Genomic DNA, 13,483 nt, shown 5'->3' with positions numbered 1-13,483 from the left:
TGAAATTACTATTATAAATGTGTTAGCCAAGAGTCTCCCATTGATCACAGAATGGCAAACTCAAATTATAAAATATATCTGAAACAGATTAAATGTTATTGTATAAGATTTACATTTTTCAAGTTTTAATTTCCATTATTGTTTCCGTTTTTCTGTCAAGAAATCTATAGATGTGAGCATCAAATTTTTACAATAAGTTTGTTGGAGAGACTTTTAAAAATGAATACAATAATTGAATTTTTCTTCAAAGTGAGGAAAAAAGTAAATGTTGTATCCGAATGAAAGTTCAATACATTGAAAAATAATGTGAATGAAAAGCATTCAAATGTTCAGATTTTCGTTCAATACGAGGCTAACAGCATAAAAAAAAGAATACGCGTTATCACAGTGTTTTAAGTGTAAAAGAGTGACGAAGTCTAATGAAAAGGTATGCGTAGTTTACAATGGATAATTTGGGTGTGGAGAAGTTAGAATGATGTCTGCTGATGTTAATCACTTGAATTCTTGTTTTCTGATCTGCAAAAGCTTCTTCTTGAAATGGTTCTCGTTCTTGATATTCGAGATAGCTTTGAAAATTCCAAATTTTTGACAAACATCTAGAAATTTATTTGAAGATGAAGCAGTGTCTGTAGAAATAGTAATCATGTTTTCAATATTTATCATGTTTTCAATACCGTCCAACATGGCCAAATATTATAAAAAACTCTGAAGTGTAAAAAAATATTTTTCTATTTTTGAAAATTTTGGCAAATTCCCAATTTTCGAGAAATATTGGTTTTTAAAAAATAATTTTAGAGCAATGTCGCATTTTTGAGCATCTACAATGTTCAGATGCAAATAATTAAAATATAAACTTCCAAAATTAAAAGTGAGAGGAACTGAGTGGTTGACACTTTTGGCTGTAAAATTAGCACTATGTAGAAGAGTGGTGTTGAAAAACACAAAGTGTCTTGTAAAGAAATCTACAGTTTCAGAAAACCTGGATATTCAAAGTTTCTGAAAAGTACCACTCAAATTGCTCCTAGAAATAATTTTAAAAAACGATTCTCCATTTTCTGATAAAATTTCAAGTTACGGAATGTTTCAAATTCTAAATGAATCTGATTATTTTTCTTGCTACACGAATCTGAAAATCTAAAAATAGTCTTTTTCAAAGTTCCAATGAAATTTCCAGAGATCTCGAATTTAGATTTTTTGGAACAGTAATTAAAAATGTTTATCTGTTTGTGACTCTTCCAACTTCTTCCGCGTTTGTGTTTTCCTTTCTAAATTCTGCCAAAAAAGAAAAAGATCATCCGAATGTTTCAGAAATGAAGAGTCGTCAAGAAAAGAAATAATGCCAAACACTGATATAAAATTCATAGAAAAGTCACTTTGTATACTGTATGAATTCCGAAGAAATTGAAAGGAATTCTCCGATAAGAGCAGGCTCACCAAAAATGCATGAGAATGGGGAGGAAATGTGGGAGGAGGAGAGCTGAGATGAAGAGAAGCTGCTTCACCGATGGATCAGTTGTGAGACGATTCGATCATGCAAGTCGACGCCGACCTCCGACCGATTCTCGGTCCTCAACTCGTTCGTTTGGATCCTATGAGAGTTAAGCAATTGCAGTAAGTTTTTGATATATTCACTTAGTTTAAGAGAATGGAATGTTCATAGTGTCTGATATTGAGTAGTGAAAAACCCATTCACGAAAGTTTTTTAAACATTTGGTTTAGATGGTATCAGGTATAGAATATTTCTTTTTTATATATGATTCCATTTGCAATGTCTGTTAATCATTTTAGTTTTCCCCAAGATTTTAAAGATTTGCCTGATGTGAGCTCATATTTCTTCCTGTAGAATTGATAGTTCCACTGCTGAAAGTGTTCAATTCCTTTTTTAAACAGTTACAATGTGCTTTTCAAGAGATTCAAAATTAAAAAGGAGCTACAACGCTACAAATCTCTCAGTAAAGTTATAAGGATTTTGAATTGTGACTTTGAGATTGTGTTTTATTGTTAGAGGCTTGAGAAAATCAATTTTTAGTGCAAACATGTAATAGTGTGGAAATAATAATGTTCTCTGAGCAGATTGAGTCCAACATAAAGGTTTGCCTTGTCATTTAATCAAAACAAAGGGGAAAATTTTAACTTTATTGAAATTCGTTTTGATCTCAATCTGTGTTTTTTCTCGCTAATCATTACAATGGAATAAACTTATGTTGAAATTATATTTCTTGAAATTTTTCAGCTGTAATGTTAAAATACAATTTTTTAAACATATTGTAAATCAATGCCGTGGAGCACGAAATAAACTGAAGCTAACAATGAAATTCTGAAAGCAATGTATCTCGGAGCTTCCTACTGGTGCTAAATAGTTTTTGAGGAATCGGGTGAAGTCTTGTACTATTAGACTCTCTAATTAAATTTTGGAGTCAGACGACATATATCAACGTTTATTTATTCACATTTGTTGGATCTGAAGACATCAGTTCCTTCTCTATTTTATTTCTGAAATATAGTGTAATCACCTTTCATCATGGTTAATATACATCTTGAATTCAGTAAGAAAAAACTGGAATATTTGAATGTTTTGTTATTCGAAACACTGATAAAATATCAACCCGGTTATCTTTTTGCATAGCACCACAAATCATTACAACTTTAAACCTAAATGATTCTTGTGATTCTTCTTTTTATTTCTCACTCATGAGATAACCTGTTCCATTTTTCGTTTTATTTTTCCAACGCCTCCCTCTTAACAATCTTATCAATATATCAATTGAACATGCGGAAGATGTGATAAAAGTGATGATAAGGTTGAATTGTTCTTTAGTTGGGGATTGAACTTTCAACTAAATCTAGATTATTATTTTTGGCAATTTTGCTGAATCGAGTTGAACTAACTATAATCTGAAGATAATTGGAATTTAAAGAGAAGCTAGATTTGAGCTTTTTGGGGTTCTGTGAGATTAGAAGGATGATCTTACCAGAACAAATATGAAGTGTCACTTAAAATGGTCCGAATATAATTTTTTAAAAATAAATTCATCAAAAATATTTCAGGGATCCAATTGTCTATGAAGCAATCGATAATCTTGCTAAACTCTCAGCTCATTGCCTTCAGCTTCGTACTCCTTTGACAACTTGTGAGAAGCTTATCAACTCCGATTCAACTTTATATCTCTCTTGGAAATATGATGAGTAAGTTAATATTCTTATTCATATACTTCAGTTTTTCACAATATTACTCAATCATTATCGAATGAATAATACGGAATACTGTCAGACATATATTTTCTCGTCGCGATGATACTGTGGTCATCGTATGGAGTACTGTAGAATTATGAAGAGATATTGGGTATTTTATTATTATCTAGACGTCAAAAAATACGAATTTTCGCCCTATCTTACGTGCATGGGACTGCCATGCTGACAACGAGCTACTGTAATCCCACTATCATTTACTATATATAAATCGCTTATTCCGTTTGCCCATAGTTTGTAGTCTATGTAGTCTTTGTAGTCTGCGAAGTTTTAGCTTCTGGAGGGATGGTGAGTTGGGGTTAGTGTAAGGATATAGTCGGGGTACTGTAGTGGTACAATAGTGGTACGGTAGGAGTACTGTATGATTACGGTAGTTTCAGAAAAATTTGTTTTCAGCTCCAGAAGTCGGGGGCCGCGCCGAAGGTGCGGTCCACGGCTGGTTGTATCATATTCTTTTTTAAAATCTTGGCAGCACTTTTCATTTTGAAATTTTAATGCAATCATAATAAATAGACACGAATTACAGTCCCTCGTTCTCAGCGTGGCGAGACCCATGAGCGTAAGATATGATAAAAATTATAATTTTTAGACGTCCACGTAATAATCCTTATAATAATACTACCTACCATTAGATCCATTGATCGACCTAGTAATGTAATATTTGATACATAATAGGCGCCTTTTATCGAAACGCTGTATTAATATTTTTTGGAAATTGGAAATTTTGATTTTTCAGAGAAGAGAAGGTTAGTCGACTCATGGGATTCGCGAAAGTAGGAAGAAAGAAGTTATTCCTTTATGACTCTCAAATGCAGACTTATGAGGGAGAGGTGAATTGAATTATCATTTCATTCGACCTCTTACTTTTCAGATTCTGTGTCTTCTGGACTTTTATGTTCACTTCTCATGTCAACGCCAAGGAGTTGGACAACAAATTCTAGATTACATGTTCTCTCAGGAACACACTGAACCTTATCAATTGGCTCTTGATAATCCATCAGTCACTCTTCTTGGTTTTATGTCACAAAAGTACGGACTTATCAAGCCTGTATGGCAGAATACCAATTTCGTTGTTTTCGAGGAGCTCTTCCTAGCTTTGTCGGCTGAAAATGGAATCGGTAATTTTAGTAGAATAGTATTTTGACCACAAAAATTCTAACTTCACTGAAATTAAACTATTGGACGTTTCAGAAAAACCTCCACCAGATGGTTGGCGTCGTCCAATGACTCCACGTCGATTGGGAACTGGAATGACTGATACCCGTTGGCTTCAACACGCTGTTAGTGGTCATCAGAGCAAGGGAAATGCAATGGCTGCTCCGGTGGATGCTGACATGACACCACAAGGTGCTTTGAGCAATAGAGCTCATCAGGCCAAGGCAAGAAAAGCTCACATTCTGTCGAGCAAGCCATTGTGGTGATTCGGATGTGGACATTGAAGTTATTTTCAGCTTTTAATTACTTTATGCAATTTTGTGCCATCTGTTTAATCTCGCTCTCATGCTTTTTTTGGAATTCGAAATTTATTAAACTTAGCGTTCTTTCCGATAAATAAAAATGAACATCCACCACACTTACATGTTTTTATAAAATATTATTCATCAACACCCTCAAATAAATTAAACTGTTGCGATGAAGTGGACCAGCCATCGATTGCTCTCCGACTAGTTCACAGTGGTGGTTTCGGAGAGTTTGACCAAAAAAGACGGCCAAATATCACATAAATTAGGACAGGGCTCGGGCCGATTTGAAGTTGGGGGGACGGAGAGAGAGAGAGAGATGGGTACCAATAACACACAGAAAATAGAAGCTCCCAGTGCCATCAAACAATCAAATTCTATTTAACAAAATTAAAACGGCTGCGTGGATTATTGTGGCTGTTGGTTAAGAATATTTTAATGGGGGAAAGGGATTTACACATTTTGGAGGAGAAGGGAATTTGGACATGTAAGTTGTGCAATTAGGTCTTGGAAAGCTGGTTGGATAGCCAGTCAAGTCCTTCGTAGAGTCCATGTCCTTGAGTTGCACATGTAGCTTGGATGTACCACTGAAAATTTTTCATTTACATTATAAATTTGGAAACAATTTTATTTATTCCGTGAGTGGACAATCTTTTATTCGATCAGATTAATACGCTTGTCCGGTTTCAAATTTTGATCGTCTATGCAGATAAGACTAAACAGAGAACGGAATCTCGAATACCACTCACCTGTCTTGAGCGGAGATTGTGAAGTCCAAGCTTGTCGGTCAATTCGGCGGCGGTCATAGCATTTGGAAGATCCTGCTTGTTGGCGAAAACGAGAAGAGTAGCGTCACGAAGTTCGTCCTCGTTCAGCATCTTATGTAGCTCTTCACGTGATTCTTCAATACGCTCCTTGTCGTTCGAGTCAACCTTAATTTTTAAAATATTTTAGATTTATAAATCGATTCGAATACTTACGACGAAGATAAGTCCTTGTGTGTTTTGGAAATAGTGCCTCCAGAGTGGACGGATCTTGTCCTGACCTCCGACATCCCACACAGTGAAGGAAATGTTCTTGTATTCAACAGTTTCAACATTGAATCCTGTAATATCAGATTATTAATTTTTACGAATTATGAAATACTGAAAAACACACATATTATAGAACTTGCGACTCTTTTGCAATAACCATTGATTCGAAAAATGCAAATATTTTCCTGAAATACTTACCGATAGTTGGGATCGTGGTGACGATCTCTCCAAGCTTGAGTTTGTAGAGGATCGTAGTTTTTCCGGCAGCATCGAGTCCGACCATCAATATACGAACCTTAAAATTAACACATTAAAACTGTGAGATTAAGCATTACAAAAACATACCTGTCTCTTGCCAAAAAGGCGATTGAAGAGGGAGGAGATTGTTAAACCCATAATGGAGCTGATTCAACACCTGAAATTATATAATTTAAAACAAATTTCCAGTTAGAATTTAAAAAAAACGATAGTAAAAGAAAAATACATAACACTCCAAAGCATGTGACACGTTCATTCAAAAAACAATTATTTTGTTCGTCTTTATAGCCATTTTAAAGCTTTTTTACAAGAAATATATCCATTTCAAACATTAAATATTTTGAAAATTTATTAATAATGATGAAAATCCAGAAAATTTGGTAAAAATCGGCAATAGCAACGTCGATTTGCTGGATGTCGTCCAGCCAGCCACACACGTGTAATTTCGATTAGTCGATCGTGGCGAGACCCGTCAGCCAGAAAACGCGCCCTCCCTTGAAGAATGCATTTATTTCTCGATGAGATCTCTCGATTTGGCCGCTTATTCGTCGCACAAAAGCCTGTTTTGTACAATTTTAAGTGACTGGATGTATTTTAGATAATATTACTTTAAAAACAAAACATTCCTGTACAAAATAATATCTGAAAGACAAGAAAATATAGTGTAAATCTTTAAATTAAAAAAAAAACATTTATTAAAGAGAAAAAAGAGAACAGAAAATGAGTATATTTTCTTAAAGCCAATCTGACATTCGCTCCACCAAGTGTTTTAGCTGCATTGCGTCCTGAATACTTCCTTTCACTTTTAAGTTTCCGTTCATATATACAGTGACTGGAGATACTTCCTTTGTTAGAATTTTTCCAAATACTTCCAAACTCGTTTCAAAAACCACGTCAGGATTTAAGGAAGTTCCTTTATACGCACTTCCAGATCCATGTTTCAAATCAATGCAAATGGGCTCAATATCTTTGCAATTAATTTGGAAAACTCTGCCAATTAGACGGACTAAGTGTTCATCCATAGCTAGGCTTGCCACAGATATAAGATGGTCGATATCAATGGAAGGAATATTTGGTGTATCTGTAGAAGTTCCCGCAGCTGAAGTTGAGGGAACATCCGACAAATCAACTAATGGTGCATTTTCTTTTGCTTTCTCTTCAGCTGCACATTCCTTTGCAAAGTCTTCGAATACTGGTCCAATAACTTGCCACAACTGTTGACCAGCATCGGATTTCGCAACGCTGCTCAACGCAGACATCCCCATGTTCTCTCCTTCCTTCACAATTTTCACATCGGAAATTTCCACGTCAGTGATTTCAACTCCGAATTGACACGTAAATGATCCCAGCTCATCCTTCAAATTAGCAGAAATTATTCTTCGATCTTGTGAGCTGGTTACATCACAGATCCGTTTCTTGCTGATATATCTGTATAGCATTGTATTTGCCAATGTTCGAACTGATGCATTTCTATCTTGAACTCCACAAACAGCTGCAATTGGATCTCTAATTTTTAGAAAAACAGTTGCCCCGAGTTCCACGAGACCACGATCTGTGGTTATTATCTGTAAATTAAAATTTTTTTTTAGACAAAATATTGTCAAGGCTAACCTGGAGTGGTGGGACATTGAACGCAGTAATAGACATTGTTACTTTATGTGTTGTATCTATACATGGAATAACTAAAGTTATACCAGGTCCTCTTGTCTTCTGAGCTCTTCCCAGGCGTAAAACTACCAATTTCTCACTGGTAGAGATGAACTGAAAAATTAAGCAAATTTTGAGAAACGGTTCTCTAGAAAATTATAATTACTACCTTTAACGCGAAAAGCAATGATAAGGGCATTGTCATCACAACAAACAAAAATGAAACACAGAAGATCAACAGTTCAATGGCGCTCAGGGGTTTTATCTGAAAAAAAACATGTTTAAGATATCATAAGTATATTTTAATTAAATTGTCTCGTGTGTGTTTCAATTAGTTTAGATATTTCCATTTTTGTTAAGGTTTCTATTTTGCCAAAATCTGCAAAAAATGTATGCTTTTTAAGAAATTTAGAGTACTGTTGCTTGTTCAAATGCCTACAATGCTCAGATGGAAAAAAATCATAGTAATTGTAGAACATTTTTTGGCGAATTTCAACAACCGAGTAATTTCAACTTTTTTATTTACTGAAAATAAAAATATTTCAAAAAAACCAATTCAAAGTTTTACTATCAAATAATTTCCTAAATGGCTCAATTTCACATTAAGTTTTGATAAAGAAAACCAAAATTTAATTTATTAAATAAAAACTCACATCGTCTTCCATATTAACACCATAATCTCTTGTGTATGTGAAGTTTCCGTATTTATTTCCCAGCATCATTCCTTGCCTGAAAAATTATTGAATAGTGATTCTTATTGTTCATATGCATGTTGTAAAACACTTTTATGAAAATTAAGTTAATCGCTAAATTATAATTCTTAAAATATTTAATAAAACTTTAATTCCATTTTAACTGAAAGATAACATTGGAAAATTTTAATTTTTCATCTATATCAAAGTTAATTAGTTTTTTTGTTGAAAAATTACCTTGCTGGACCCATATATCCCATTTTATCGAGATCGTTGTAAGGAGCATATGTAAAAACGGAATCATATGAACCTTCAGGCATTCCATATTCCATTACACTTTGACTTGGATCACCAAAATCGACTGCAGAATATCCTTCAAGACTGTTCATTTCTAATTCTTCTGGTGCCTCTGGATCGTTTTGCGCCAGCGCCGAATATTTGTACGAAGAAGAGAACGTCATATTGAATGGAGCAAGAGAAAGATGAAGTAGTTGTGTGAGAAAGAGACGAAGAGCTCTAACACTGAGCATCTGCTTTAGTCGTTTCGAATGTCTGCGTCTCTGGCGTCCGGGACCACACATCGATTCTTTGGCTCCGTGAGCACAAATGCATTTATTTTTGCATTTGAGAGGACGGATGACATTGGATAGAAGAGTGTCCCAAAAGACTCATACACAGATAATGGTAGGGTGTCTGTCACACATTACAAACCAAGAATACGATGAGAAAATTTAGGGGTTAGGTTGGAAATTGTTGAAGTCAAAATTGAAGACTTTGTAATTTAAATTTTTTTAAAGGTAGGCGGTAGTGTTTTATTTACATGAAAAAGTGTATGCACACAGTTTTAATCTATTATAGTTTTGGAAGTCAACAAGTATGTTCTACGAGTTTTACATTTTAATTAAATTCTCAAGGTAAAGTATTGGCGGTGCACCGCGCGGTGGGGAAAACTTTAAAACCACTCCTATCGTGCTAAAATGAACAAATATCATAGTAAAACTTTTCAAAAATTGAAATTATTTCACAGTCTGAATATGGTAGAAACTCAGTTGTACCTGCCAACGTTTTGGAAGTCGACCAAAAAAAGTAGCTTTTTTGAAATTTGTATTTACACATTGTAGGTTTAAGTTTGGAGCAATTCTTGAGTTTTAGCTCAAAAATTCAAACACTTTGGAAAATTTGGAAATTTATCAAAACCATGTTTTAAACATTTGAAAATTTAAAAATTCAGAATGTTTTTCGCCCAATTTACGTATATTTTAATAATATCTTTACTATTCCATCTTTAGATTTGGGAACCAATTATTATTTGTACACAAAAGTTTTTATAGAAATCTTTATTATTCAATCTTAAATATATGTATTTTTCAATATAAATTAAAAGTGATCGGGAAATCGGGAATGAATAAAATTCTGTCATAGATATTTACAAAAATCGCTGTCAAATTATCGTCTAGTGATGTCTTGGTGGTCCATGAGGACGGCTCTTCCACAAATCGAAAAGCTCATCCTTCACGTTCTCATCAAGTTCTTCGAGGATTGCAAACTTTTGTTTTCCGAGAGCTTCAAGCTTCTCGTTGGCTACCTTGGCAGCTGCGGAGAGCTTCGATTCCTGAAAGAATGATATTCAACATCCTTTTGAGTAAAAATCTTTTTTTTTATTCTTACCTTGTCTTTGTACTCTTGCATTTCCTTCTCCTTTTTCTCTTTGAATTCTTGGAATTTCTTCAAGTTATCTCCAGTAAGAACTTCTTGAGCGAGAGCATCAATCTTCTCTGGCTTCTCACTGAATGGGATTGACTTATCCTTGAAAATAGCATCAAACTTGGCAAGGATGTCCTTTGGAAGTCCACGAAGGAATGGAAGTGGTGGTCTCTTGTGAATGCTCTTACGAACATCCTTTGGAAGAGATTCCATGATTTCACGAGTTAATCCTTGTTCTTCATAACACTTGTCTCCTTCTTTGTAATCTTTCCAGATTTCAGTTATCTTGGTTTGAACATCAGAAGGAAGATCCTCAAGGAATGGTGGAAGTCCGCATGGTGGTGGTGGACGCTGGAATGTTTGTAGTTTGAGACGGAGTTTTATATGGCTATTAAAATAGGAAATACAGTTCATTAATTTGCACTTAGCGGCTGATTAAAGTAGAAACTTCTATGAAATTTCTTGAGCATAAAACGAAATTTAAATTTAGGTTGGATTTTTCAATTTCGAATATTTGAATTTTGGTAAAATGTATGTAGCATTTAAAAAATTAAACCTTAAATTAAACCAAAAAATTAAACCTAAAATAAAAGCTTTTTTAAATTGTCAGAATTTTTGGAAATTAAAAAAAAAGAAGAAAAACTTACACCTCCACATCTTCCGAAGCAAGGCTTAGCTTCAGATACAATAGTCAAAAGAAGAAGAGCAGCTGAGATTTTAAAGATATTAGAAATCATTGTTGAATGATGTCCTTTTCATCCAAATTCTTGTCCTTTTATACCATTCAGAAACCGAACCCTTCGCCAAACAGTGCTCTGTACTCAAACATACCCCCTTTCTCCGATTTTGATGCTGATCTCAGCGGTTGTTGTTGTTTTGGAAGGCGCCGCCCATTTTTCCGTTCGGTACATATCATTTTTTGCCGTTCGAAGAAAAATACACTCGACAAAAGAAAGGAGATAACAGCTATTCACTTTCATTATGACAACTTGCTGATGATGTCATTCATTTTAAAGATTCGACGAAGACCAAAGAAGATTTGAATGACTGTGTGGTCAATTTTGTAATAGTTCAGTTTCATCTAAGAAGATCATCACCAGTTCTACAGAAAGAACAAGTTGATAGAAATTGAAACAAGAATCATTTTTTGAATTCAATTGAACTTTGATGATCAACGTGCAGTGTATGCCAACAAGAAAAATGTGTTGAAAGTGACATTGAAAAGTTATTGATAATGAACAAACTTTAAAAAATATAGTGAAACAAAAAACACAATTGACTTTAATGTATTTTCATTTACATAACATGTTCTACCCTGTCTAAAAACTACGGTTGTTGGAGAAGCGCCACTTGGGATTTTGTCAAAATATTCTAAAAATGAAACATGAAAAATTGGTCGAATATCTGAATTGAACAGTATAAAATATTTTGTATTGTTAAAATGTTAAATTTATATTAAAAGTTTCAGTCTCAGCAAATTGCTTTGATTTGGCTAAAACAATGGGAATTGAATGTGATTTGAACAAAGAATGAAATGGTTTGGAAAAGGTTTGGTGAGAAACTGGAAAATGAAATATTCGAGATAAAATACACCAACAGCATTTAGAAATTAATCCTCAAATGTTCAATGTGATTGTAGAATTTGCATCAATCGAAACATGTTTTTCTGTAAACAAAAAATGTTCAATTTGTGTCTTATTAGTTATCAATTTTTATATTATAGGTCAACCAATATCTCCAGGCGTTTGGCGCCAACCTAGCAAATCAACCCAAAAAGATAATAATCTGGTTGAAAACTTGGAAAGTCTTTGGTAAAGCTTGTGCAGGATTTGGATAAGCCTCTGTTATCAATTCTGGCCAATCTTTTCCGAATATTGGCAAAAGCTCGATGAAAAGACAACCTGGACATTTTGAGCACAATCTTCCAATGCCAAGTGTGCGCCAAACAGCGGGAAAAGAGAGCAAGATCAGTTGGAAATGTTCTGCTTTCAGATTAGAAACTATATAATTTACCTGACTCCGATGTCTCTTGATAAGTTCAATTTAAAATGAGGGAACTACTTTTAAACTTGATGTTTCTTTCAAATGATTTATTTTCTTCTGACTTCTTCCACTATCTTCAAAATGTTTTAATTCAAAAAAACACTCCACACATCTTCAGTTGTCAACCTTTTCCAAACCCACACACAACGATGACCAAATCAAAAGATCTGTTCCAAATGAATTTATCATTATTCTTCATCTCATTCTATGTCTACGCCTCCAATGTTATTGTATTCGCCGAGACGGTAAATTGGGTATAAAATCTCCAACTCTTGATATTGAAGTCAGTCATCTTCAGCCATGAAGATTCTTTTCGCTATTCTACTAGCTATTGTTTCAGTTCAGGCAAAGCCTGGAGGAAGAGTAAGTTTTATTTCTATTCAATTTATGCGCTGTTTTTTGTTTTTTCTAGCTAGACATTGAAAAATAAATGTTTTGAACTTGAGAATGAAAGATTCCGAAATCTTTATCGGATGAAAGTGTAGAATAGCTTTTAGGCCTTTACAGTCTTGCGATCCTTTCAATTATCAACGAATTTTTTCCAGAGATCTCCACCTTGTGGAATTCCACCATTCTTGGACAGTCTTCCAGAAGATGCCCAGGAAAAGATTAATGATATCTGGAAGGATTACAAAGAAGGAGATAAGTGTTATGAGGAACAAGGATTGACTCGTGAAGTTATCGATTCTCTTCCAAAGGATGCTCGCAAAAATCTTCACAAAAGACCAACTCTTCCATTCCTTAAGGGACTTCCAAAAGACAAACTTGCAAAATTCGAAGCTATTTTCAAGGACAGATCAGTTCCATGGAGTGAGAAGCCAGAAAAGATTGAAGCTCTTGCTGAGAAGGAACTTGATGGAGATAACTTGAAGAAATTCAAGGAGTTCAAGGAGAAGAAGGAAAAGGAAGATAAGGAATACAAGGAGAAGGAAACAAAATTGTCTGATGAAGCAAAGAAGGCACATGAAAAGATTGAAGCATTGAACAAGCAGAAGTTTGAAATTCTTGGAGATCTCAGCGAAAAGGCCAAGGAAGAACTTTTCGATTTGTGGAAGAGTCGTCCACATTTCAGAGGAGGACATCGTGGAGGAAAGCACTAAATGTATCATTTGTAATAATTATTTTATAAATTTTTCATTGCTTAATTAATAAAATTTAATTAGAATTACTCCGAAGCATGATTACTTTAAAAACTTGAAAGCGCGTGGCAACAATTAAAGTCAAACTTGACAGGTCATATCCCAGTTGTCCCTTATTTTATCATAAATTGGGTTCTTCCATGTATCAGAAGAAAAAAAGAGGTCTTAGATCTGACAACTTCTCAAAAAGTAAAAATTTTTAAAGTTCAGGTTTTTTCTAAATGCCGAGTTCATATTATTAATATTGTTATTTTATT

General features: G+C 34.2%; 5 protein-coding genes and 4 non-coding genes across 10 annotated transcripts; 4 read left to right on the top strand and 5 right to left on the bottom strand.

Annotated features, from left to right (window-relative positions):
• Positions 1 to 19: 19 nt before the first annotated feature.
• Positions 20 to 40, bottom strand: 21ur-9006. The gene has a single exon (NR_056262.1).
• A 970-nt stretch (positions 41 to 1,010) lies between these two features.
• On the top strand, positions 1,011 to 1,031 carry 21ur-10739. The gene has a single exon (NR_056261.1).
• A 469-nt stretch (positions 1,032 to 1,500) lies between these two features.
• Positions 1,501 to 4,882, top strand: mec-17 (the record flags this gene model as incomplete). 2 transcript variants are annotated; one of them, NM_068936.5, is made up of 5 exons in its annotated part: positions 1,501 to 1,611; positions 3,049 to 3,186; positions 3,986 to 4,079; positions 4,121 to 4,367; positions 4,441 to 4,882. In NM_068936.5, 5 exons carry the CDS (start codon positions 1,532 to 1,534, stop codon positions 4,668 to 4,670), a joined length of 789 nt encoding a protein of 262 aa, NP_501337.1. The 2 variants fall into 2 exon arrangements, with proteins under 2 accessions (NP_501337.1, NP_001368448.1); NM_001380349.1 differs by lacking the exons at positions 1,501 to 1,611; positions 3,049 to 3,186 and having other exon boundaries at positions 4,008 to 4,079; positions 4,441 to 4,670.
• arf-5 (ADP-ribosylation factor) lies at positions 4,832 to 6,158 on the bottom strand. Its single transcript, NM_068935.7, has 5 exons — positions 6,089 to 6,158; positions 5,942 to 6,038; positions 5,690 to 5,814; positions 5,459 to 5,641; positions 4,832 to 5,296 (listed from the first exon to the last, which is right to left on the bottom strand). The coding sequence occupies exons 1-5, from the start codon at positions 6,137 to 6,139 to the stop codon at positions 5,210 to 5,212; spliced, it is 543 nt and encodes a 180-aa protein (NP_501336.1). The 5' UTR covers positions 6,140 to 6,158; the 3' UTR covers positions 4,832 to 5,209.
• A 173-nt stretch (positions 6,159 to 6,331) lies between these two features.
• Positions 6,332 to 6,696, top strand: F57H12.10. The gene has a single exon (NR_056260.1). It is a non-coding gene; the product is annotated as an Unclassified non-coding RNA F57H12.10 (non-coding RNA).
• unc-24 (Band 7 domain-containing protein) lies at positions 6,673 to 8,814 on the bottom strand. The gene is made up of 6 exons (NM_001368443.4): positions 8,578 to 8,814; positions 8,302 to 8,377; positions 7,818 to 7,913; positions 7,613 to 7,762; positions 7,402 to 7,566; positions 6,673 to 7,356 (listed from the first exon to the last, which is right to left on the bottom strand). The coding sequence occupies exons 1-6, from the start codon at positions 8,799 to 8,801 to the stop codon at positions 6,736 to 6,738; spliced, it is 1,332 nt and encodes a 443-aa protein (NP_001355386.1). The 5' UTR covers positions 8,802 to 8,814; the 3' UTR covers positions 6,673 to 6,735.
• Positions 8,365 to 8,385, bottom strand: 21ur-11826. The gene has a single exon (NR_056259.1).
• An 849-nt stretch (positions 8,815 to 9,663) lies between the features above and the next one.
• On the bottom strand, positions 9,664 to 10,794 carry ora-1 (Onchocerca Related Antigen family). Its single transcript, NM_068933.8, has 3 exons — positions 10,692 to 10,794; positions 10,009 to 10,395; positions 9,664 to 9,952 (listed from the first exon to the last, which is right to left on the bottom strand). The coding sequence occupies exons 1-3, from the start codon at positions 10,779 to 10,781 to the stop codon at positions 9,794 to 9,796; spliced, it is 636 nt and encodes a 211-aa protein (NP_501334.1). The 5' UTR covers positions 10,782 to 10,794; the 3' UTR covers positions 9,664 to 9,793.
• Positions 10,795 to 12,373: 1,579 nt separating this feature from the next.
• Positions 12,374 to 13,230, top strand: F57H12.6 (DUF148 domain-containing protein). The gene is made up of 2 exons (NM_068932.8): positions 12,374 to 12,450; positions 12,633 to 13,230. Exons 1-2 carry the CDS (start codon positions 12,388 to 12,390, stop codon positions 13,185 to 13,187), a joined length of 618 nt encoding a protein of 205 aa, NP_501333.2. The 5' UTR covers positions 12,374 to 12,387; the 3' UTR covers positions 13,188 to 13,230.
• Positions 13,231 to 13,483: the final 253 nt, after the last annotated feature.

Source organism: Caenorhabditis elegans, chromosome IV (genome assembly GCF_000002985.6).
Source record: "Caenorhabditis elegans chromosome IV".
Lineage (NCBI taxonomy): Eukaryota > Metazoa > Nematoda > Chromadorea > Rhabditida > Rhabditidae > Caenorhabditis > Caenorhabditis elegans.
Note: the sequence above shows the minus strand (reverse complement) of the source record. Positions and strands in the feature narration are given on the sequence as shown.